The 24,959-nt window shown below is 47.5% G+C and overlaps 4 protein-coding genes across 8 annotated transcripts; 3 read left to right on the top strand and 1 right to left on the bottom strand.

Moving 5' to 3' along the window:
* Positions 1-1,679: 1,679 nt before the first annotated feature.
* Positions 1,680-2,871, bottom strand: LOC123117667 (uncharacterized). The gene is made up of 2 exons (XM_044538380.1): positions 2,037-2,871; positions 1,680-1,929 (listed from the first exon to the last, which is right to left on the bottom strand). The coding sequence occupies exons 1-2, from the start codon at positions 2,713-2,715 to the stop codon at positions 1,883-1,885; spliced, it is 726 nt and encodes a 241-aa protein (XP_044394315.1). The 5' UTR covers positions 2,716-2,871; the 3' UTR covers positions 1,680-1,882.
* A 3,782-nt stretch (positions 2,872-6,653) lies between these two features.
* Positions 6,654-7,346, top strand: LOC123114225 (ATP-dependent zinc metalloprotease FTSH 5, mitochondrial-like). Its single transcript, XM_044535619.1, has 2 exons — positions 6,654-6,796; positions 6,883-7,346. The coding sequence occupies exons 1-2, from the start codon at positions 6,788-6,790 to the stop codon at positions 7,297-7,299; spliced, it is 426 nt and encodes a 141-aa protein (XP_044391554.1). The 5' UTR covers positions 6,654-6,787; the 3' UTR covers positions 7,300-7,346.
* A 1,848-nt stretch (positions 7,347-9,194) lies between these two features.
* On the top strand, positions 9,195-11,108 carry LOC123115283 (ATP-dependent zinc metalloprotease FTSH 5, mitochondrial-like). The gene is made up of 3 exons (XM_044536480.1): positions 9,195-9,224; positions 9,929-10,078; positions 10,231-11,108. Exons 1-3 carry the CDS (start codon positions 9,195-9,197, stop codon positions 11,008-11,010), a joined length of 960 nt encoding a protein of 319 aa, XP_044392415.1. The 3' UTR covers positions 11,011-11,108.
* A 3,548-nt stretch (positions 11,109-14,656) lies between these two features.
* LOC123114224 (ATP-dependent zinc metalloprotease FTSH 4, mitochondrial) lies at positions 14,657-20,035 on the top strand. 5 transcript variants are annotated; one of them, XM_044535614.1, is made up of 5 exons: positions 14,935-15,408; positions 16,814-16,869; positions 17,939-18,038; positions 18,233-18,927; positions 19,017-20,035. In XM_044535614.1, exons 2-5 carry the CDS (start codon positions 16,864-16,866, stop codon positions 19,845-19,847), a joined length of 1,632 nt encoding a protein of 543 aa, XP_044391549.1. In that variant the 5' UTR covers positions 14,935-15,408; positions 16,814-16,863; the 3' UTR covers positions 19,848-20,035. The 5 variants fall into 5 exon arrangements, with proteins under 5 accessions (XP_044391553.1, XP_044391549.1, XP_044391552.1 ...); XM_044535617.1 differs by having other exon boundaries at positions 14,937-15,408; positions 16,814-16,969; XM_044535615.1 differs by having other exon boundaries at positions 14,937-15,408; positions 16,814-17,005.
* Positions 20,036-24,959: the final 4,924 nt, after the last annotated feature.

The following is a 24,959-nucleotide window of genomic DNA, read 5'->3' as shown; positions in this document are numbered from 1 at the left end:
TTTAACATCCATTTGGTGTAGTTCTAGGTCGTAATGAGCTACTAATGCGATTATGATTCTGAAAGAATCCTTGGTTGACACAGGGGAGAAGGTTTGCTTATAATCAATGCCTTCTCTCTGTGTATACCCTTTTGCCACTAGCCTTGCCTTGAACCGTTCGACATTCCCTTTGGAATCATACTTGGTTTTGTAGACCCACTTGCAGCCTACTTTCTTAGCTCCATCGGGAACTTCTACTAAGTCCCATACATCGTTTGAGCCCATAGATTTCAACTCGTCTTCCATGGCAACCAACCATTTGGACGAATTTTCGCTTTTAATGGCTTCCTTATATGAGGTTGGATCCTCCACCTTTCCCATATCATTCATGTCCTCCATCAAAAAAGTGATATAATCATCTGATATGGCTTTCTTCCTCTCACGCCGTGGTCTACCCATGGGCGGAGGTGGTGGTGGAACATCATCATTTTCATTATTTTCTCTGAGATCCTCATTTGTGTTTGGATTCTCATTATTAGTTTCTGGATCACCATTTGACTGAGAGACTGAACCGTGAGATTCAGGATCATCAGATGTCACATTTCTTCGTATTGGAAAAACAATCTCTTGGATAGTCGGGGATGGTACACAAACCCGCTTCTCCTCAAGATTGATCTCCCTTAAATTTGTGACCTCATTATCCTCAAAAAATACCGCTTGTCTAGTCTCCACAAACTTGGTGGTGTGTCTTGGACAATAAAAACGATATCCCTTTCCCCTATGAGGGTATCCAACGAAGAAACAGCTAACTGTTTTTGGATCCAGTTTCTTAAGTTGTGGATTGAAAACTTTAGCTTCAGCAGGACAACCCCACACCCGTAAGTAATTCAAGCTCGGTTTCTTTCCCGCCCACATCTCGTAAGGTGTGTTCGGTGCTGACTTAGTTGGAGCAAGATTTAGTATGTGTGCAGCTGTCTTTAATGCCTCTATCCAAAGGCTTACTGGTAAACTAGAGTGACTAAGCATGCTTCGCACCATATCCATAAGGGTGCGGTTGCGGCGCTCGGCCACACCATTTTGTTGTGGTTCACCAGGCATTGAGTACTGAGCAATGATTCCATTTTCAGATAAGAACTTGGCAAAAGGTCCAGGAATCTGCCCATAAGGAGCATGCCTACCATAATACTCTCCCCCGCGATCAGACCGTACAACTTTGATTTTTGCGTTCAGTTGATTTTCAACCTCCGCTTTATAGACTTTGAATTTCTCCAAAGCTTCCGATCGGTCACGTATGGGATAAATATACCCATAGCGGGAAAAGTCATCTGTGAATGTAATGAACGAATCAAAACCATCTACAGACTTAACATTAAGGGGTCCACATATGTCGGTGTGAATTAATTCTAAAACCCTTGTGGCTCTAACTGCTCCTTTCTTAATTGTTTTTGCAAATTTTCCTTTAATGCAGTCGACACATTTGTCTGCATCTGAGAAGTCTAATGGGAGGAGTATTTCATTTTTAACTAAGCGTTCCATTCTCCCCCTCGAAATGTGGCCCAAACGACAATGCCACAATTTCGAAGAATTACTTACTCCTTTCCATTTCTTCTCAACATTAATTGCATCACTCACATGCATAACTGAATCATTATTAAGAGATAACATGTATAGTTGGCCTCGTCTAACACCGATGCCTACATTCTTATTACATTTGATCAAAGCAAATTGTTTCTTGCCAAAATGGCACTCATACATATCATCATCTAAACGAGAAACTGAAATCAAATTCCTACTTAAGGTAGGCACATAAATAACATTATTCAATCTAAGAGTGTGGCCAGTGTGTAGCTCCAACGTGAGAGATCCCACAGCTTCAACATCGGCCTCAACTCCGTTCGCAACCTTAAGCTTTCTTGTTCCTCCTCTTATGGTTTGGATCGTATCGAATCCCTGCATAGAGTTAGCAACGTGAGTGGTTGCCCCTGAATCAATCCACCATGACTTTATTGAAAAATCAACATAAAGTGATTCATCTACAAAAGTAATTTCATCAATACCTCTTTTGTTCATCCATTTTAGAAAGCCTGGGCAGTCCCTTTGATAGTGTCCCTCTTCTTTGCAGAAGTTACAAGCATTTTCTCCAGCAGTGGAGCTGCTAGGAGCAGAAGAAGAACCACCGGCTTCTTTACCCTTGAATGCCTTAGGGTTGAATGGCTTAGTGCCTTCTTTCTTGACTTGCCTTTTCTGAGGCTTAGGGAAACCTTGTCCGTCATGCTTTCTCTTGTTAGAGCCAACATGAAAGACATGGTCTTTCTTCTGCCTCATGATCCTTTCTTCCTCCTGGACGATCCTTGCGGTCATCTCAGAGAGTGGCCATTTTTCCTTTAGAGAGTTATAGTTGACCTTAAATTGTTCAAACTCTTCAGGAAGAGACTCAAGAATAATTATGACAAGAAGGGCTTCACTTAAAGAACACTCCAAAGCCTTAAGCTTGGTGAAAGCATTTACCACCCTCAATATGTGCTGCCTAACATTTCCGTCAATAGTGTATTTCTGAAGAAGTTTAGCAAAAAGCTCATGAGCATACACTTTGTCGGAGCCTTTAAATTGCTCCTCCATTTCAGTGAGGAAATCTTTAGCAGTATCTTTCTTAGGGAGTGCTTCAGAAATGTCCGGCGATATTGTCGCTTTCATGATGAGAAGCGCAATATGGTTGGACTTATTCCACTTTTCCATCTTAACATCATACTCCTTCTTGAGTTCTGCATACCCTGTGACACCTGCCACAGGTGCCACAGGTTTTTCTTCCCTCAAGGCATAGTCAAATTCATTACAACCCAAACATAATTCGACTTGGGACTTCCAACGAGGGAAGTTACTCCCCGTAAGTGGTTCGATTGTGTCGGACCGGAATGGAGCGGAAGCTGAAATCATCATAAAAGTTCATAAGTAAACTTGCATGATTATAAATTTACGTTGGTAAATAAACAAACATGCCAAGTATTTAATTTCAACTCCATGTCAAAACACCGTTGGGCAGAAAAAACATGGAATGAAAATATCACAGGGGATGGCTCGTAATAATAAAACAACGTTGGTCCGAATTAAAATTAGAGTCATTTCATTCTTAATTTAAACATCAACATAAAAAAAATATCATTATTTTTGATGTCTAAAAATTCATCATGCAAAACACATAATAAATCCCGAATAAAAAATCTCGTTGGTTCAATTTTACCCAGAATAATAATGTGTTCATTTTATTTTTAGGCATTTTCTGGTTTAAACAGTGCAAATCATAATATTTATGAACTTAAACGCACTGGAAAAAACTGAAAACCGCGACAGTAATTTTGGCCCGAAATACCCACAGCTACACGTAAATCGGTCCAGCCCAGCAGCAAAACGTAAAAAAAAAACGCGCTGGGCTAAGGCAACCTGGGCCGAAGCCCGTGACCGAAAATGGCCCATTAATGCCCGAAGGCCCGAGCCGGTGCTCCGCGTCGCTGAGAGCCGCTCGATCGAATCGGACGGCCAGCGCGGCTTGGAGCCCGAACAAAAGTGCCGACCGGCCTAACCCTAGTCATTTTCTCCCCCCTCCCCCGCATTTCTCGCTCGCGAAGAGAGCGGCGGTGCCACGGCCGCTCGAGGCGCGCCGGCCATGGCGGCGCGGCGGCTGCGCTCGCCGGAGGAGCGTGCAGCAGGATGAATCCCGCGCGCTCCCCCATCGAGCGTTGCCCCGGCGTCCGTGCACATGGCGCATCAAGGAGGGAGGAGGGACGCCGGCCACCGCGGCATGAGGAGCGACGGCGACTTGCTCGGCGTCGGCCAAGACAAGGGCGCGTCCATTCGAGCGGAAGCGGCGGCGGCTCAACTGCGTCCCGCGCGTCGTCCCGAGGACAGCGGCGTCGCGGCGTCTTCGCCCTCGCGCAACGGTGGGCGCTGCGCGGGCCCCGAAGGGAAGAGGCGAGTACGCGGCGCGTTAGGTGAGGATTCTCCTCATTCTTTTCAAATTCGTATACATCAGTGCTTGATTGGATTAAAAACAGCCCTAATTAAAGAATTAGGGTTCTACCGAAATTGGGGATTTTTCTAGGGTTCTTCAACATGGGATTTTGCTACTGTATGTGTGCTATGTATCCCTCTGCCTTCTAATTTGATAATCCAAACGGAAACAGATACTTAAAAGAGGATCAAGTTAAATTAACAGAAACTTAATCATGAGCATTAATTCTTTAGAGGCTTAATTAAAAAAGATTAAGCATAATGGCAGTGGAGATCCGTGGCAAATTAGAATACAACATGAGGGCATTAAGACAGTAGCATGCATATTTGGGCTAACCAGGGGTAAAACTTTCAATCTTGATCATAAACCCTAAACATGTCATTGATCTAAACATGATAGTGATCTACTGATCAACAATAAAGGAATCTATTGCAATCAAGATTGGCGACTGATACCATTGTTGGAATAATTATGCATCTCTGGGATGCCATTAGCAGAAACAGATTGCATCTAGATCACCTAAAACATGAACAGAGAAGGGTTTAGGGTTTCTTTACATGTCACGGGAGTGGACATGATCGCCTGCTCGGTGCAGGCGTGATGCAGGGGTGATGTAGTCGAAGTAGATGTTCTCCTCGACGTCCTGATTCCTTCAGGACGCCACCGGCACTGCCCAGGGACAGCGGCGGCGGCTGGCTTAGGTCTTCCCGTCGCTGCAGCACTCCCCCTGATCGGATGGGGTGAGAGAATATCGGGAGGAGAGTAAACCTTACGTGAATTGTAATCTCGCAGGTGCCCAGCTCTCTCCCGTATCCCTTTTAATATGGCGCTGGCGACAGGGGACCCAAAACCTGAGTTGGTTTTTGGGCGCCCCCGATCAGGGCGCGTTAGTTCTGATCGAGGCTCACGTACGTTGGTACGTGGACCCCTTCACTTATCGTTATCCCTTTATCCCTTTTTTTTTTGTTAGACTAATAGATCTAACTGCCTGTTTAAGCCGTCAGATCAAAACCAACACCAAGCTCTGCCCGTCGGATCGATGGGGATGCTCTAGCAGTCTTTCTGAGCTGATGCTCATCGATCAACGCTGAAACACTGAAACTGCAACTGCTGCAAAGCACTGTCTGTTTGAGTTTCAGTTCAGATTGATGCCACCCTTTTTAGATAGATTCGGGCGTTGGTTGGTCAGCGTTTTGGATTGGGCGAACTCGGTTTTGCCAAATTTATTCTAGCCGCGCTTGCTCCTCAGTTGCTGTCAGAATGAAATAACACCCCTGTTTTGCCATGGACTGAATCTCCGCGTGTTTGTGTTCACAGGCTGCTGCGACGCATCGACCGGCAGAGAACGCGGTTAACAAGGAGGAAGCTTCTTTCATAGCACCTGCTGCTGCTGCTGCTGCAGATACAACCACTACAGGTGCAGGTATGTGTGGTTGCTTCTTTGCCCACCGCTTAATTTGGTAGTACAACTTAACAGGGTAAATCCACTTAATTTCCTGTTCCTGAATTAATTGGACAGATGCTATATACTCCCTCCGTTCCAAAATAGATGACCCAACTTTATACTAACTTTGTACTAAAATTAGTACAAAATTGAGTCATCTATTTTGGAACGAAGGGAATACTACATAATAATACTAGACCTTATTGTATTCCATAATCTATACTATCACCCATTGTTGGTTGATTCTTGCCATTCCCAAGTTCCTTTCTATAAGCTAGTCTGCCTGGTGCATGCTTAACGCAGGTGGTGGTGTGCTTACATGTCGACAAGATCGGCGCCGATCAGGATTTGCTGGCAAGCTTACGAAGCAGCTTTCGCGTACCTTCTTTGCTTGTGACTTTGATGGTTCCAAAAAAGAGGTCAAGAATCCAACCAGCACAAAGTTCAAACATGTCACGGGTTTCGATGGCACGAAAGCCGAGGACATAGCACAGTATCTGCAAGACCCTGAGCGTTTGGCTTGTGACTTTGATGGTTCGAAAAAAGAGGTCAGGAATCCAACCAGCACAAAGTTCAAAGATGTCACGGGGATCGATGGCGAGAAAGCCGAGGACATAGTACAGTATCCGCAAGACCCTGAGCATTTGGCTTGTGATTTTGATGGCTCGAAAAAAGAGGTCAAGAATCCAACTAGCACAAAGTTCAAAAATGTCACGGGGATCGATGGCACGAAAGCCGAGGACATAGTACAGCACCTGCAAGACCCTCAGCATTTGGCTTGTGATTTTGATGGCTCGAAAAAGGAGGTCAAGAATTCATCTAGGACAAAGTTCAGCAATGTCAAGGGGATTGATGGCGCCAAAGCCGAGCTCGAGGACATTGTACACTACCTACGAGACCCTGGGCATTTCACACGCCTCGGTGGCAAGCTTCCGAGAGGCGTCCTGCTCCTCAGTGCGCCTGGCACCGGGAAGACAATGTTGGCAAGGGCGATGGCCGAGGAAGCCAGCGTGCCCTTCTTTGCATGCAGCGGCAGCGAATTCAACGACGACTATGTGTTCGTTGGGGCAAAAAGAGTGAGGGCGCTCTTCGCCGCGGCGAAGAAGCGATCTCCTTGCATAGTGTTCATCGATGAGAGCAGGAACTCATATGGTTCAGAGTCGCAGATGCATACCCTGAACCAGCTGCTAGTTGAGCTAGATGGCTTCGAGTAGAATGACAGAGTCATCGTGGTCACGGCGACCAATATCCCCGAGTCGTCACTGGATAAGGCCCTTGTTAGGTCTAGACGTTTCGACCGTCACGTTCAGATTCCTTATCCAAATGCTAAGGGCCGAAGGCAGATCCTTGAGGCCCATATGTCAAAGGTTTGTTTATACTCCATCCAAAAATGTTAGGCAGTCTCTGATGGAATTTCTTTAACAACCTTTTCTCCATGACACTTTCGATGCAGGTCTTGAAAGCCAAGGATGTTGATCTTAAGACCATCGCCAATGAGACGTCTGGATTCACAGGTGCAGACCTCGCAAACCTGGTGAATGAAGCCGCTCTCAAGGCTGCTAAGGACGGGGCAGAAGCTGTCACGACACAACACCTCGAGTATGCAGCCATGAGAAGGATCATCATGGGCAGCAAGAACAAAACGGTGGCGATGCCTGAGAGCTGCAGGAAGATGATCGCGTACCACCATCTTCATCCTAACCCTAGCAGTGGAGATGTAAAATGGTGTGGTCGGTCTATGAAATTATTTATTTTTCTTTACCTGCATGCACACAAATGTAAAGAAGATCCAGATGGTCTGATTTTTTCTGGTTTTTGTTTCTCTCTTATGGAGGGAATACAGCGTGTATTTTGGAATACTATGTTGTGAATCTGTAAACACGCGTTGCTTTTGAATCTCAAATTACATGGATGTAATGTGCCCCAAGATTGCTAAATTTCTTTTGGCCTGTGAACCCCACTGTAATCCTTATTTATATTTACTATAAAAGAGTTCATGTACAAGAGGACTATGCATTGTACAGCTTAGATTATAAGAAACTTAACTAGGCAAAAGGGATGTGCTACAGAGTGGTGAACCAATTATAGGAAGCTAGTAAGTACTCCCTCCATCCCATAATATAAGACGCTTTTTGACACTACACTAGTGTTAAAAAACGTCTACATTATGGGACGGAGGGAGTAGCATATTGTTCTACCGTACAAGCTACAATTTGTAGTTCATGCTTGTATATATATTTACTGCCACTTGTGAAAACAATCTGCGTTACCCCCTCTGAAAATCTTGTTATTTTCCTGTTTGGGCAAGTAATCCCCAAAGAACACTCTACATAGACCAGCATAAGAGGCTAGGTGTGGTACATCTTTTCATGGCATAGATCGGCATTAGAACAGAAATAACCATCTGTGAGGGAGCACAAGAACACAGCAATAACAATCTGTGGCATGGAATTCATGAAGAACACAGCAATAACAAAATTGACACAACCTTACAGCCAAGGCCCTAACATTTTGCAATTAACACCCTAATGCTTTTGTTTTCTTACAAACAAGGCCCTACCATTTTGCAGCTAACACCCTAAAGCTTTCTTTGTCTTACAAACAAGGACAAAATTTCGACAAGTCGTGGGAATTTTCGCTAGAAATTTCGGCAGCATAACGCATTGGGAAGGATGTAACCCGTGGAGAACAACCAACGTGCACTGTCAGGCGTGTCAAACCAATTGCCAATGCCGTCCCTTGCCATGGACAACTTAATTTTTTCTCCTAAATGGATTCCAAGCTAGCTTGGTTCATCGATTCTCTGGCAATGTTGAATGGTATAACCTGCATGGGTTTGTAGCACACTAAGTTAATCCAAAATTGATTAGAGGATTTTTCTGCTGATAAAACAACTGGAGCTGAAGATGGGCATGTGCCTCAACCGTGACTTTGTCGTAGATGTTTTCTTCTACTCCTCTGATATTACAAGAGACCAGGGTGTCCATAAAAAGAAGGGACCTAGGTGGTTTTCTTAGCTGCTACGCCTTATGCCCATATGTTCTGATGTTGTCAACTGAACTTTCTCTTTTCTATTTTTCTCCTTTTCCCGTAAGCACGCTAAGTTAGTCCAAAATTCGTTGCGGCTTAGCCTGAACTGAACAATGTTGGTATATTTTTGTGTTCTAGTTAAATGTAAGCCGATGCATCAATTCAATTAACGGTGTAAGTTGATTGTGAGCCAGTGTATTTTTTACTGCAGAAAAAAGCTTCTACTCCTAAAAGAAATATCAGAATTTGATGTCTGGTTACACAAAAGATCAAACCGTTGATTGATTATAGGTCTTAAGACTATTTATTTATTTCCCTACCTTTACATGTCCTGCATGTTTTTCATTTATGTCCAATTTTCTCTTACCACCCGTTCTAGCACAACGGTCCCAAGAAGTGCATTGACTTTCTTTTAATATAGAGACACTTAAAAAAGGCATAATTTGAGAATCTACTGGGAAAAGTTGATTTAACCTTGCTGTTCTAGATGTTACGTCAATTTAAACATCTGTGTGCTAATACATATTGGCCTAACTGCTATCAGACACGAGATTCTGCAATCGTTTCCGAAGAGCACACAATATCTATTGTGAACGATCCACCAATGGAATCCAAACCGAAGAAAAGGTTAGTATAGTTAAACTGTAGAAAATGATATACGAACAAAAAATCCAAATCACTGGCACAATATTAATCTATGTAGTCGCGTTGCAAAAGAACTATTCTCAAAAGACCATGAAGAGGAAAAGGATGATTTTGGGCAGAGTAAAGAACGTCAAATGCATGTTGTCTCACAACATTCTCTGAATGTCACCGCCTCTTGGTGTTGTTTCATTCTGAATCAGATGTTTTTTTAACTTTGTACTCTTTTGAACTAATGACCACTCGGTTGCAATAACGACATTGTACTTAAATGCGAATTTAGCACACCTATTAGCTCCGTACCATTTCTTTTCATTTTTTTGAACCATCAATGAAAAAGAAGAACATTACAGAGAAAGGGAAATTGCAAAGGACTCAAATTTTAAAAGCTATCAATAAAGCAAACCATTAATTCATTCCAAGAATAGCAAGTCACACAATCTGGTCACAAACAGATAGACTGAGTGATGGTAAAACTTGCGTTCCCTATTCTACCTTTGTAACACCAAACACTCACATGGACGCAATGTGTCGCCGCACCTTTCCCCGCTAGCGAGGCTGAAGCTGGCTATGAAGTGTGTGTGCTAATTAACATGGAATTGTTGGTGAAGTCTTTCTACCTTGGGAAGTTTACTTACAATGGGTCATCTATCCATTCAAAGAAATCTAATTAGCTCATCAACACACACAAAAATATTAGTCTTTTTTAGTGTAGAATCAGAAATTCAACATCTGTGCGATCAGCGTATAATTTGGCCTGCTCAGCTCAATTTTTGGAATCTCATGGCAAATGTGGGGCTGGTCAGAGCTCCAACATTTTGTAGCAGAATGACGGGGTCATCGTGATCGCCGCGACCAACTTCAAGGAGTCGCTAGATAAAGCCCTCGTCAGGCCTGGGCGTTTTGACCGTCATGTCCAGGTTCCTCTTCCAGATGTCGAGGGCCGACGGCAGATCCTCGAGTCTTATATCTCAAAGGTGGCATATCCCTCTGTCCCCAAAACTATTTGCGATCTACTCCCTCTGTAAAGAAATATAAGAGCGTTTACTCTTATATTTCTTTATGGAGGGAGGGAGTATAACATAAGACTTAACATTGACCATTTCTGTGTACTTTTCCATGCAAGCAGGTGAAAGCCAAGGGTGTGGATGTGTTGACAATCGCTACGGGGACACCTGGGCTCTCAGGTGCAGACCTTGCAAACCTGGTGAATGAGGCCGCCCTCACCGCTGCCAAGGACGGGGCGAAAGCTGTTACGATGCATCACCTAGAGTATGCCAAGGACAGGATCATGATGGGAAGCGAGCGCAAGTCAGCGGTGATACCTGATCATTCCAGGAAGATGACCGCGTACCATGAGGGAGGGCACGCTCTTGTTGCTATCTTCACAGACGGTGCTGATGCTGTCGACAAGGCCACCATTGTTCCCAGGGTGGGTGCTCTTGGCATGGTGATGCAGCTGCCAGGGGAAGATGCCGAGTTTGAACTCTCGAGGAAGCAGATGCTGGCGACTCTAGATGTCATGATGGGCGGGCGGGTGGCCGAGGAGCTTATAGCCGGAGAAGGCAGGGTCACCACTGGTCCCTCAACTGATCTAAGTGAGGCGACTCAGCTGGCGACTGACATGGTCACCAAGTATGGCATGGGCAAGCGGGTGGGCTTTGTTACCTATAGCAATGGCGGTGATGCTAGCGGTGGCAAGGCGACGAACATGAGCGGGCGGATGTCAGAACTGGTTGACGAGGAGGTGAAAGATTTACTGGACAACGCTTACAAGAACGCCAAAGCGATTCTCACGGATCGTAGGAAGGAGCTTGATGCGCTAGCCAACGCCCTCCTGAAGGATGAGACTCTCACTGGTGACCAGATCAAGAAACTAGTAACAGGAGGTGGAAGTAAATGGTTTTGACAATATTCCTTTGACAGCTAAGAGATTGAACAGACAGTTTGGTCATGTTTCTTCTTCTTTTTGGTTCATTATTATAGCTGCATACACACAAGTGTAAAGAAGATGTATGAGCAGAATTTAATTGACAAAGGAAACAGTTTAGGAAATATTATGCATTTGTCAAGCTGTAACTCATCAAATTACAAAAGCCACATAATTCGCCGAGTGAGCTGTTAAAATTTAGTTTATTTAGATGTCCGGTTTACTTTTTCTAACTCAATTTTTGGACAGATAATTAAAACTGCCCAAAGAAATTAGAAACCGACTACAGGAAAACACACACAATTCAACGATATAAGGAAGCTGGAGAGAGTTCATGACATTTGTTTCTCAAATCTGAAAAGAGTGTGGTGTTTTGCATCTTATATCTATAAAACTCCTGCTTTTGGAACTCAAGCATGTACCCCAAGATTCTGTAACCCGCTTTAGAACAAATACCCATGCCTTTTCCAATCGAATATGGTTTATGTTACTGATCACAAGGATATATAATGTTATTTGTAGTCTCCTAGCTAAATAAATTATTTCCTAGCTGCAAAACCTACAAAAAGAAATTGGACGCGACTGGTGCCACTGTCAGAAACGAGGAGACTAGATATAGACCCGGAGAGGGGACTGTTAGATGTGTATAGTCCTTTTTGGGTACATCCCAATTGTATAAGGGGTTTCTTGCATTTTACCTCACATGTATATGTAATGCTCTTTGGCCCTCAGTGAATACTAGTTACTCATTATCCAACATGGTATCAGACAGTGGCGAAGACAAGCCTAGGGCAGTTGGGGCTATAGCCCTAGGCGTAATACCAATATCCTTTGTAATTCCTTTTTATACACAACATATAAAACCACTAGAGTGTATCACTCAAGCTAGCTTAGCCCTGATATCAGATGCTAAGTTAGCCTCGCTTCCGCACGATGCAACTCTGTGCGTGCTTCCTTGTCCCCGTCGCGGTTGCTATCCTCCGTCCCTGGTCTCCGTTCGTCCTCGTTCTCGTCCGATCTACAGCCCCCGCTGCCTGAATTTCTCAGTCGGCTGCTCTCTCTCCTCGTCCCCGTCTCAGTTTCCTCCTCCGTTCCTTCCCCGTACGGACGTCGCCGTCGCCCCATTTCGGCTGTCGGCGCGGTCACGGTTGGCCGCCGCCACTGCCCAGGTCGGCCCTTGCCACCCCGGTTGGCCGCCGGCCTTCGCCACCACCTCGTCCAGGTTGGCCGCCGCCGCCGCCCAGGTCAGCCCTCGCCACCACCCCGTCCGGACTGTTGTGTTATGTCTCGAGCACCGGCCGACACGCTCACCTCAATGACGAGGACACAAATGTCGCGGAGGGAATAGATAGATGTTTCATTTTTATGATTTAGAGTTGGAAGCGTTGGAAGGCCAGCCGAGTATGCTCCCTCCTTGAACAAGAGGATAGGCATGGAGGCATACAATTAATGCATGTCAAACACGTGACTGCACGCATCAACGGAAGAATCACGGTCACCTGTTGGTGTGCACCACGGCATGTCGATCGATAGTTATTTTATGTTATTAACACTTTGGGATGGCCTCATGCAAGTCGGCCCCCACACGATCGGTAGGGTCAACCAGTTGTTTAATTTTTAGCTTATTTCTCGTAACCCAATATCTCCCGCCATGAACTTCCAAGGCCAACAAGTATTGAATATATGCCCATCTTATTCTTCATTTTGGCAAAGATGTCCCGAGTTAAGGCAAGGCAATGATATGTGTGTGAGTCTGGAGGAGAGGGTGCGCCGGGGCTTCTCTGTGTTGGAGTGAGCTGTGAGATGAAGATGAGGATTGTGCAGTAGACAAAATAAGTTTTATTATTGTGTCACCAGAAATCAAAAGATAATCATCACCAAAGAAATATTAGCGCGTCGGCGAGGAGTTAGAAGGATATAGTCATTGATACAATTTTATTATGTTGCGAGAATAAACCTTAAGAAATACTCCCAGTCATAGAATTTACACCACCTTGTTATCCTGGTTGCTTCTCCCGCGATGTGTTTTCCGCCAAATATCTCCCACCATATGTTCCTAATCATTATTCCCCGCTCAATATCTCTGGTCGTGTGTTTGTCGCCCGGTCACATGTGTGATCATCCACGTGCATGCATGCATGGCTCTAGCATCGATCACATGGTTGGTTACCAATTTCCGACCCCGGTCACTATCTATTTATATACACTCTGCCCGATTGCCACATCAGCCGCCTACACCGTCTCCATGTCGGCGGCATTTGCCCTCTCATTCCCGCGGCGGAGGGACTCATACTCCGGTCAACCGGTGATGGGGGAGGAGAGATTTGAAGGCTGCCTGGCCCGCGATGATCTAGCCCGAGAGGATTCGAGCGCGCGTTGAGCGGATGCTATGTAGTCGCGTCGGGCAGGTCCTGCCGTCGGTCAGGCGCTGTCCTCCCGGCGGGAACGGCGGAGTGCAATGCGGACATCCATTGCCTTCTCCAACGCGCGCGGGATGATCCCCCAGTTGACGGATCCGGACAGGTCGGAGTCAGATCCGCTGCCCGCCGTGCCAGAGAAGGTCGGGGGTGAGTTCGGGTGGCGGAGGGGAGTGGCTAGGATTTGATCCGACGAGTGGATGGGGAGAAATATGTGGGGTCAATGAACTTTTATATAGATCTGATCCTTTTCGAAAAAAAAGAATGAGATTTGATGAAGAAACTCAAAATACTTTGATAATTTGCCCCGCCTTATGTCGCTGGAAGGTGGACCCGGGCACATATGGAAGTCATAAGAGAAGAACAAAAAAAACATTGCTAGCATGGCGATGTGCGCCGCCATTACGTACTCCAGCCGGCGGAGAGCGCGCGGGCCAGCATGGGCCATGCGCTCGGCAAGGAGCGGCGGAGCACTGTTGGCGTGCGAAGGATCCCCTTGACGCCGTGCTGGGCCAGGCCACGGCAACGGCAGCGCCCAGATCCGTCCACGAGCCTCGATTTGGGGGAGGCAGCGTCGCGGCGGCGACATGGTGGCGGAGCCAAAGCAAAGGGTGACCTGAGTGCGTTCGCCGCAGGTGAGAACTCCCGCTCATTCTCCTCTCCAGACTATACCCCACAGCGTCTTGAATTATAGCTGGCGAAACGGGCCGGCCCGGCCCATCCTAATCGTGCCTGGCACGGCCCGGCCCGCCTAGGCACAATTATTATACGGGTCGTGCCGTGCCAGCCCGTGTGCTGCAGCTTGCAGCCCAGGCACGGCCCGTATGCTAATCGGGCCGGCCCACCGGCACGCCAGGCCCACTAATCTACCTCCTATTTTGCACACTGGGCGTTTTTTAGCCTATTTTTACCTGTTGGCCCATATTAGGATACATAAAAAAAATATAAAAAAGTTAATCGGGCCGTGCCGTGCCGGCCCGCATGCTCGCCCTTCAGGCCCAGGCACGGCCTATGGCGTGCCGCGTGCCGGGCCCGGCCCGTTTAGCACGTGCCGTGCCGTGTCAGGCCCATGCCGTGCCGGCCGTGCTACCGGGCCGGCCCAACTATCCCGGCCCGTTTGGCCAGCTATATCTCGAATCAGACCTCTAGGTAGCTGCCTCTGTGATCCGGTACTGGTAGTCGTCCGCTGAAATTTCCCGGTTCTTGTCTTCGGATTCCTCTCCGTGTCCAAGCTCTCCATGTCCTAGTCGGATTAGAGCACTGCTCCTCGACTCTGATACGAGGTCAGCAAGCCCTTTGCCGTTGCCGTTGTCGTGCAGGTGCAGGTGTGTGTTGCAGAGTCGGACCGGAGATCCAGTGGCGCAGCGGCGGAGCCAGCGTAGAAAGGTTGGGTTCAGGTGAACCCAATGGATTTTATCTTCCACTTACATATAGGTACGTATTTGCTGGGTGAGGGCTTTTGGCGGCCGCGCTACAGGCAGGCCGCTATCCCGCCGTTTGTTTAGGCTTGGGGATCTGTAATGTGTAGTGTGTGGCAGGCTTGCGCCAGGCCTACTAGCTGAAATACGGTCTGGGATACAGCTATCGGACGCCTAGGCGTATCCTATTCTGCCCATACTACTTGCCTATTCGCGTGCGTCCAGGAAGACTGGCCCATGGGTGCTGGTTCGAAACGGCACAGGTGAAGGAATCCCATGCGAACCCATCCTCTTGCCTTACCATGTGGACCAGACCAGAGCTCTTGTTCCGGTGACGCACTCTCTTTCCCTCGCCCTCCTCCCCCCTCCCTCTCTTCTCGTCTGTGCGGTGGTTATCGTCGGCAAACGCGCTCCCCGACCGAAGCGACGAACGGAGCGCTCGTCCTCTTCCACGCTGGCGGCCAAACCACCCGGATCCAGCGTCATCTTCCACTCCGGCAGCCGAATCACCTCGAGTTTGCGGAACACCGGATCTGCTCAGGGTAAGGTCCTCCTCGTCCACGGATCTGGCCGGAAAAAACATTTTCTCCATTGTTTCGGTGAGGCTGGATCACACGTTCTGTACTTATGCTTTTTCACCTAGCTGGTGTTCATCTGTTCTAGAGTTGCATGTTTTTGGCGATTTTAGTTTTGTTCCTTCTATTGCTTTGGCATGGCTGATTTGGCTGCATGGATGGATCGAGATGTATATCATTTGTGTTGATGAACCCAGAAAGGCCAGAATAGAGTGCTCTCTGATAGTCTGTACATATGCGATTTTCTTTTGCAAATCCGAATTTCCTGTGATGTTTTTTAGATGATGTATGTGGCGGATAATCATGAGGGGAAAATGTTATTCATGCCCATGCATATTTGCCAGATCGGCTTAATTTTTTCCAACATGTGTTCTTTGGGGTGCTAATTCATACAGTTTCAACTTTTTTCACTGCATGTGCTATTAAACCTTGATTAGTGATTATTCTTAATGAACCGTTCAAATTGAGATAGTGTAAAGATGAACCGTTTACAAGCTGGCCTATTGACAACTGTTGCTGTTTCATATGGATTTTGAAATAGTGTAGTATATTGACCACTAAATTTGTTTTAGTGTGCACCAGACTTTTGGTGGTATAGTATAGGATTTTTTGGTCCTGGATTGTGAAATCCTGATGAACTATGTGTCACTAAATTTAAAATAATTTAGAGTTCAGACTATAACTATGTCTCACTGAATTTAGAATAATTTAGAGTTCAGAGCAAACACATGCATCAACCGCTCAAATCAGATTTCAGAAAGAACCCGGGACAGGATAATTTCAGTTGATTTAGGGTTCATGCTGTTTATCTTTGTTCTGCTGGTTACCATACAACTCATGTGCACTGGATGAACACACATCAGGTTTTAGGGTTCAGGCAATTTCTTTTGGTTTATTTATAAATTATAATCAAACCCAAATGCTGTGCCATGAATCCAAAACCATTATTTTCTGCAATCAGTGATACACCCGTGGTCATGCGTATCTGTTAGTCTACATTATGTATAGATTTAGTTGTTTTTATCTTTATCGACCCATCGGTTAGTTTACTGAAATTTGTTGGCAGTGGTGCATTATGTTCTTTAACTGCGATACTGAAGCGGATCGAAACATTTAACAACAAATCAGCTCTTAAGTAATTAACAAAGACTTGATGGTTGTGCTATTATTATAGTATACATTTTTGGGCTTGAATTACGAATCTGACTAAAATTTCCTGTTTTTGTGTTACTCTTATAGAATAGTTTTTTTTTGCCCTGAATTCTTAACGTAACTGAAATTTATTTGCTAGGGTAAAAGGATCGAAAAAATAGCTATCGAGCGTGAGTGGGGTTTCATTCTGATTTGGTGTTGAACATTTTTTTTTCTGCAGAGTAGGGTTTCATTGAGACTTTGAGAGCTAACCTGCCAATCGAGAGGCATATGCAAGTAAGGTTTACACCTGGGTGATTTTGATCAATTTGGCGAAGCTCTGTACAAAGCTGGTGCATATCGAAGGGCCACAGGTGTACAACCCGCCCCCAAAGAGGTCATTTGCCGAAGGCTCCAAGGAAATTGCCGAAATGTACGAACTGTGGGGTGGTTGGACATCGTCGCAATGTGTGTGGCACTAAGAAGAGCGGGCCGTTTGAGCCAAACTTCCTCTAGTTACAATCCAATACACTGCATGCGCGGATCCCAATGGTGGCCTGACGGCAGGGATTCCGGCCTGCCTGTAGCGCGGCCACCATTGGCATTTTTCGCGTATTTGCTTGACTTTAACCCAATAGAAAGTCTAGAATGACCCCATCGAATAATGTTATGAGGGGGGAGGGGGGCATTGGCCCCCAACCTTGGATCGGTTATTTTTTTGGCGAGCTTATATTGGAAATTTCCAGCAAACTCCACCACTGCATACAATAGTTAATTCATACTCAAACCCTTAGCGAACCCATTAGCAAAATTTCCTGGCTCCGCCCCTGCAGTGGCGTGGGAGGCAGTTAAATATTGGGGCGAACTAGCTATGAATTTGAGGGGCGAACTAGCTATGAATTTGAGGAGCAACTACTAGAAACGTTACGAGCGATTCGTTTGTCGGGCTCAAATAATAAGGTTTCGAGCAACCATGGCCTGCTGTCGCCTCGCCCACCCCAAGGTCCTTTCTTTCTTTCCGTGTGTTCATCCCAGCTTGCGTTACTTTTGTTGCTCTACTGTTCGATCAATCTTGGCGTTGATGAGGCTGTTGTATAGTATAAAAGGAACGATTGTTCTTCTTTCTGTAGTTGATTGATTGATGCAACATCGGTGCTGAAACCCCGCAGCTGATGCAAAGTATACTGTCTGTTTGAGTTTCAGATTGATGCCGGACACCTTTTTTTAGATGTGGGGTTGCTTGGTTTACTAGCGTTTTGGATTGGGCGTCAATGCCATGCCGCTTTACGTATTGCCAAATTGCTAGCCCTGCACAAATAACACCCTGTTCTGCAAGACTGAATCCGTGCGCGTGTTTGTGTCGCAGGCTGCTGCGACGCATCGACCGACAAACACGGTTAAAAGGGAGGAAAGCGCGGCTCCTTTCGGAGCACCTGCTGCTGCGGATGCAACCACTACAGGTGCAGGTATATATATGGTTTGCTTCTTTCTTTGCCCGACCCTTAAACTGCAAATTATTAGTGTAAGACGATATATGCATGAAATATTTATGTGGTGGTTACTGGCAAGTGGCAACTAGTGCCCTGACTTGATTTCCTGTTTTTGAATTAGACAGTTATCTATCACTCACTCTTTCATAAGTTTCTTTCTGTATACGTAGGTGCTGGTATGCTTACAAATCGACAGGATTTGCACCCATCAGGATTTGTTGCCAAACTTAGGAAGCAGCTTTCGCGTACCTTCTTGGCTTGTGGCTTTGATGGTTCGAAAAAAGAGGTGAAGGATTCTACTAGCACAACAAAGTTAAGTGATGTCAAGGGAGTGGATGACGCGAAAGCCGAGCTCGAGGACGTACTGCTGTGCCTGCGGGACCCCAAGCGTTTCGCACACCTCGGCGGCAAGCTTCCAAGAGGTGTCGTGCTAGTCGGCGGGCCTGGCGTGGGGAAGACAATGCTGGCAAGGGCGATGGCCGGGGAAGCCGGCGTCCCGTTCTTCACGTGCAGAGGCAGCGAATTCGAGGAGAAGCATGTGGGTGCTGGGGCTAAAAGGGTGAGGGAGCTCTTCACTACAGCAAAGAAGCGATCTCCTTGCATAGTGTTCGTCGATGAGATTGATGCCATTGCTGGGAGCAGGAGCTCGCAAGATTCAAAGTCGCACAGACACACCGTTAATCAGCTGCTCGTCGAGCTAGATGGCTTGGAGCGGAATGACGGGTTGATCGTGGTCGCGGCGACCAACAACCTCGAGTCACTGGATCAAGCCCTTGTTAGGTCTGGGCGTTTCGACCGTCACATTCAGATTCATTATCCAAATGTTGAGGGCCGACGGCAGATCCTTGAGGCTCATATGTCAAAGGTTTGCACTCCACATCCTTAAAAATATTATTAGGCGTCGTCTTGGCAGCCTCTAATGACAACCTTTTCTCCATGAAATTTTTGATGCAGGTGTTGAAAACCAAGGATGTGGATCTTCTGACCATCGCGAAGAGGACATCTGGGTTGTCAGGTGCAAACCTGGCAACCCTGGTGAACGACGCCGTTCTCAAGGCTGTTAAGGACGGGGCAGAAGCTGTTGCGACGCATCACCTGGAGTATGCCACAGACAGGATTCTAGTGGACGGTGAGCGCAGATCAGTGGCGATGCCTGATAACTGCAAGAGGATGACCACGTACCATGAGGCAGGGCATGCCATCGTTGCTATCCACACGGATGGCGCTGATCCCGTCCACAAGGCTACCATTGTTTCCAGGGGTGATTTTCTTGGCATGGTGTGGCAGCTGCCGGAGGAGGGCGATGAGTATATATTCTCAAGGAAAAAGATGCAGGCAGGACTGGATGTCCTCATGGGAGGCCGGGCGGCTGAGGAGGTTATCTTTGGTGAGAGCGAGGTGAGCTCCCTCACCCTGACTGACCTGGGCGAGGCGACCCAGCTGGCGACGGACATGGTTGCCAGGTATGGCATGAGCAAGCAGGTCGGCCCTGTCTCCTATGACAACAACGACGGCAGTTGGAACGCCAAGACCATGAGCTGGAACTCGACAACCATGGTGGACCAGGAGGTGAAAGAGTTGTTGAGCAAGGCTTATGAGAACGCAAAGACAATCCTAGCGGCGCACAAGCGGGAGCTCCATGCGCTCGTTGTCGCCCTCCTGGAGCACGAGACCCTGACCGGAGACCAGATCACGGCGCTCCTGAATGAAACTCTCGCCAACCGTGAAACCGGCATCGATTGGCCGCAAGAGGAAGAAGAAGTAAATGAATGGTCTAATCGGTAGAATCAGGAAACACGACCTTCTTCATCCTAACACTTCGGAGACTAGACTAACAGTTTTTTCCTTGCAATGATTTTCTTCTTCTTTTGGTTCATTATTTGTTGCATATAACACAAATGTGAAGATTTACGTTCTGGATTTCTCTGGCCTTTTCTCCTTTCCTACTATAGAATGTGATTTGTTTTGGCATATTATATGTTTCAAACCAGTATTTCTATTGGTCGGAACCCTCCTGACCAAAACCTTTTTGAAACACAAACCCCATCAGTTCAGTGAACTGGTTGCCCAACTTTACGATTTCATTGACAGGTGTGTGTGTTGCCCCCTCTGTTCCAACACACCTCAAGTTCTAAGTTAAGTCCTAAGTCAAATTTCTTGGAATTTACGAACTTTATAGAAAAATTGGTGGGTGTCTAGGCGTTCGATTTCAATCGGCTCGCTTCAGTGCTTGTAGTCGTTGTTAGTTGGTCTATAAAAAAAAGTTATATTCGCACACACCTTTTGGGCTTGAAATCATTTCTGCAAATTCCCAGCAAACTGCCATACATCATAATTAGTACCACATCTTAATCATTTCAAGTTGCCACACGCACATCTCAACGAATTTGACATGTTTTGTGAATTGGATGAAGTAGACATTGGGATATGAGTCGCTACATGTGAAATTCAACTCTAGGAAAATTGCGGAAAAACAGGGGGGCTGGTGCTCACTGTTGCCCGGTCTCCGCTTCATTGTCCTCCACAAGTGCTGGTGCGACAGTAGATGGTGACACCGCGGAGCTGCAAGACCCGACACCGTGGCATGCACCGCCTTTTCGTACTTGACACCTCGCACACCAACGCCGCTGTAATTTGGCCGAGACACCGGAGCACGAAATGTGCCCTAGGATGAGCGCGTCGGCGGCGCCACCGGTTCGAGCTCCCCGCAGGAGCCACTCCGATACACTGAGGTGCCGTGCCACCATCGCCTCCCGCTGCGCATGAGGTGCCACGTCATTTTGTCGCCCCTACCACGGTCGTCGATGAGGAGGGTGAGAGTGAATGACAAAATGAGGATTGGAGTTGCGGGCGCGTGTGGGTGATAGGATAAGGTCGAGTGGTATGACACTAGGGTGTGAGTTCATGGTTGGAAGCAAACAAAGCCAACGTTTGCTTCCGGCTGACGTGTCAAGCTGCCTACTTCAAGATTCGTGCAACATGATCCAACGGATGTTGAGTAGTTTGCTGGGAATGTCTAAATATCTGACGTTGACCCGATAACATTTCGCCAAAACAAAAAAAATCACGCAATTCTAGCGTGGCCGTGCGCGCCGCCACTCCGTACGCCTGCCGGCGGATAGCGCGGGCTAGCGTGGGCGATGAGCTCTGCGAGGAGCAGAGGAGCACCGCTTGCGGCGGCTACCCGGCCGCCGTGCTGGGGCAGCCCACGATTTGAAAGATCGGCTGTGGAAAAGAGTCCAGGGGTGGATAGAGAAAGCCCATGGAGTCACCTCCCCTCTGACCGCTGCTCCGCCATCGATGGCGGGGAGGTGAATCCTAGTGCCTTCGCTCCGGTTAGTAGTTTATGTTAGGTTATTTTTAGTCCTTACAGGTGCGGCGCTTCTTTGTCGAGTTTGTCTTCCGGGCTTCGATTCTCCTCGAGTTCATCCGTCTAGACGTAGTCGATGAGCTCTGGCGTGGGTCCATTCGTCTTCTTGGGATGATGAGGTTAGGGTTTCTCGCCATGTGGTGAGATTTGGTGTCAAGTGCTTTAGATCCATGTAGACGATTGTGGCTCCGGGGTGCTGGTCTTTAGGGTACGTGCACGAACACTTCCCGAATGTCATTGGCAATGTAAGCCGGCTCCGGTAAAAAAGCAATGACAACGGCGCATCGGTGACTCGTTTTGACGACAGCATTGGTCGTTCGGTGGTCCCAAAATCTCAGTGTAGTCTTTTATTAAATTTGAGACGTTCTATACTGATCTGATCCTTTACGGAAAAAGTAGTATGAGATTTGATGAAGAAACTCAAATGTGTGTTTTTAACGGCAAAATATTTTGATAATTTGCTTTGCCTTTTTGTCGCTGGAAGGTGGACCCGGGCACATATGTAAGTTCTATAAGAGAGAAAAAAGAATGCATTGCTAGTGTTGCGATGTGCGCCCCCGCTCCGTACTCCCGCTGGCGGAGAGCGCGGGCCAGCATGGGCGATGCGCTTGGCAAGGAGCGGCGGAGCACCGTTGGCGTGCGAAGGATCCCCTCGACGCCGTGCTGGGCCAGGCCACGGCAACGGCAGCTCCCAGATCCGGCCATCATCGTCGATTTGGGGGCACTAGCAGAAAACAGGGCTTTCGTCCACTCTTAATGTACATATTAGTCCCGGTTCATCCGGCTAGGGTGTCAGGAAGATAATAGTCCTGATTTAAATGGGACCTTTAGTCCCGGTTTGAAATACGAACCGGAACTAAAGGGTGCGATGCCCTTTAGTCCCGGTTCATATCTCAAACCGGGACTAAGGGTCTAATCTTTAGTCCCGGTTTGAGACACGAACCGGAACTAAAGTGCAAGTTCTATAAGAGAGAAAAAAGAATGCATTGCTAGCGTGGTGATGTGCGCCGCCGCTCCGTACTCCCGCTGGCGGAGAGTGCGGGCCAGCATGGGTGATGCGCTTGGCAAGGAGCAGCGGAGCACCGTTGGCGTGCAAAGGATCCCCTCGACGCCGTGCTGGGCCAGGCCACGGCAACGGCAGCTCCCAGATCCGGCCATCATCGTCGATTTGGGGGCACTAGTAGAAAACAGGGCTTTCGTCCACTCTTAATGTACACATTAGTCCCTGTTCATGCGGCTAGGGCGTCAGGAAGGCAATAGTCATGGTTTAAATGGGACCTTTAGTCCCGGTTTGAGACACGAACCGGGACTAAAGGGTGCGATGCCCTTTAGTCCCAGTTCATATCTCAAAGCGGGACTAGAGATTAGACCTTTAGTCCCGGTTCGTGTCTCAAACCGGGACTAAAGGGGTTCAAACTCTACCCACCCCTATCGCCATTTGCAGGTTAGAAAAAAACAAAAGAAAATGATAAAAACTTCAAACATTAAAATCCTTCGAGATATAGTTATGTTACTACATGTACTAGTTAGGAAAATTAAAAAAATATAAATTTGGACATGTTTTGCAAAAGAGTGATGAAAAAGGAAAACGACTATATCTTTTGCATACGATGTCGAAAAAATGTATAATATATAAAAATGTTCAACACGAAAATCCGCATCCGGTTTTGACAGCCATATGACATTTTGGATTTTTTTAGAATTCTCAAATTCTAAAAGGAAAAAAAGTTATGCTCAAATTTCAGTTTTTTTTGAATTTTTGGTTAAATATGGTCAAACTACTTATTCAAGAAATATTAGTGTTACTAAATAATTATTCAAGAATATTAGTGCTACTAAATAATTATTTCTGTTTTTTTGAATTTTGGTCAAATCTGGTCAAACTATGATCAAACTATTTATTCAAGAAATATTAGTGCTACTAAATAATTATTGGTTTTAAGAATAGTAGTTTCAAAGTCAAGCGGTGTACCGTGTGACTTCTTGCTCAACTTCAACTCCTAAGGGTTAATATGATTGACAGCTTACTATTGTAAGGAAAACGATAAGTGCAGACTTGGAAACAAGGGGGAATAGAACTTGAAAGTTAAGCGTGCTCAAGCTGGAGTAGTGGGAGGATGGGTGACCGGTCGAGAAGTTATGAGGGGTGGTTAGAGATTAGAGATTAAATTGAGCAGCGATGAGAGGTGATTAGAGATTAAATGCAAATAATTCAGAAATTAGAAAATTTCAAAAAAAATCTAATTCCAAACGAACTCAACAAAATGGACTAAAGGTCGAGCTCCAGACAGCGGGCACGTGGAGGGCCTTTAGTCCTGGTTCGTAACACAACCGGGACTAAAGGGGGGCCTTTAGTCCCGACCCTTTAGTCCCGGTTCCAGAATCGGGATTAAAGGCCCGTTTTCTACTAGTGGGAGCACTACTAGGGAAAAGCCTAGCAGTAGCGCGGGGTGCCACGCTATTCCGGAAAAGGGTTTCCCCCCGCTTTGTATACAAAGCAACCAACCGATACATCTCATGATAGGTGCTGGGCGGAAGCAGCACAGTCACGCCCAAAAAAAAGAAGAGAAAATACAAGAGAAACAAATGACAACAACGGCAGATCGACAAAACGAAGAAGCCTCGTGGCCGTTGCACCCACCGAAGAACGCCCACCAAGCTCCGAGCCTCCGAAGCACCGGTACCAATCAGCAACTCCAAGGAGGGACGCGACGATGACGACGCTGCTGCCAAGGGTTTCCCCCGGTACGCTGTGAGGAGAGAGAAAGAGTAGCCCCGACGCCCTCCAGGAAGGTCAGGCGGTACCCACAAGCGCCACCGCATCGGTGGTGGCCAAGCCAACAGGGATTTCTCCCGATCCCAACCTCCACCTTAGGCACTCCAGAGCTCGCCACCACACAGACCCTTACCCTGCGCTAACCCGGTCACGAAGCTTCCCACGTCGTCTCACCACGGCACCGTGAAGCATGGTCCGCACAAGGAAGAAGAGGAGCCGGGACTAGGGCAGCAGCACCGTCGGCACGCGGGAGGGCCCCACCTCCACCGTCGAATCCGGTAGCTGACCGGACGCAATAGCAGGAACATACCAGGCCCGTGGACGCACAGGCCCGGCCGGGATCTCTGAGGCCCGTAAAGTTCCCGCCTTCGCGCTGCAGCCGGCACGCCGTCGACGCCGCCGCCCCTGTCCAAGCCGCTCCCTTGCCTCCTCGCACAGAGAGCCGTCAAGTGAAAGCACCACCACCACGCGCACCGCCGGTCACCACCACCAGGTCGCCGGACCGCCATCGGCCGAACCGCACCACCGCCGCACGCCCGCGACGGATAGTAAACCAGCGCAGCCGCCGCCAGCCCGATGTCGAGCCCCAGCTGCCGCCGGCAGCCCGATGTCGAGCCCTAGCTGCCGCCCACGCCGCCCGCAGCCCGCGCCGTCTGCCGGGCGGATCGGCCACCGCGGCGAGACGCGCCCCACCGCGCGGCCAGCCACGCAACGCCACGCGCCGCCAGGGGCAGCGCGCCGCGGCGCCGCG

The sequence above is a fragment of the Triticum aestivum genome, chromosome 5B (assembly GCF_018294505.1).
Source record: "Triticum aestivum cultivar Chinese Spring chromosome 5B, IWGSC CS RefSeq v2.1, whole genome shotgun sequence".
Classification (NCBI taxonomy): Eukaryota; Viridiplantae; Streptophyta; class Magnoliopsida; order Poales; family Poaceae; genus Triticum; species Triticum aestivum.
Note: the sequence above shows the minus strand (reverse complement) of the source record. Positions and strands in the feature narration are given on the sequence as shown.

Bases quoted from the DNA above. Each gene is read 5' to 3' on its own strand.
- LOC123117667 (XM_044538380.1), bottom strand. From the start codon at position 2,715: ATGGAAAAGTGGAATAAGTCCAACCATATTGCGCTTCTCATCATGAAA. The intron at 1,930-2,036 runs GTATTGATGAAA...AACTCTATGCAG, and splicing joins AAAATGGATGAACAAAAGAG to GGATTCGATACGATCCAAAC.
- LOC123115283 (XM_044536480.1), top strand. From the start codon at position 9,195: ATGAAGAGGAAAAGGATGATTTTGGGCAGA. The intron at 9,225-9,928 runs GTAAAGAACGTC...ATTTTGTAGCAG, and splicing joins AAAGGATGATTTTGGGCAGA to AATGACGGGGTCATCGTGAT. The intron at 10,079-10,230 runs GTGGCATATCCC...CCATGCAAGCAG, and splicing joins TCGAGTCTTATATCTCAAAG to GTGAAAGCCAAGGGTGTGGA.
- LOC123114224 (XM_044535614.1), top strand. The intron at 18,039-18,232 runs GTATATATATGG...CTGTATACGTAG, and splicing joins TGCAACCACTACAGGTGCAG to GTGCTGGTATGCTTACAAAT. The intron at 18,928-19,016 runs GTTTGCACTCCA...TTTTTGATGCAG, and splicing joins TTGAGGCTCATATGTCAAAG to GTGTTGAAAACCAAGGATGT.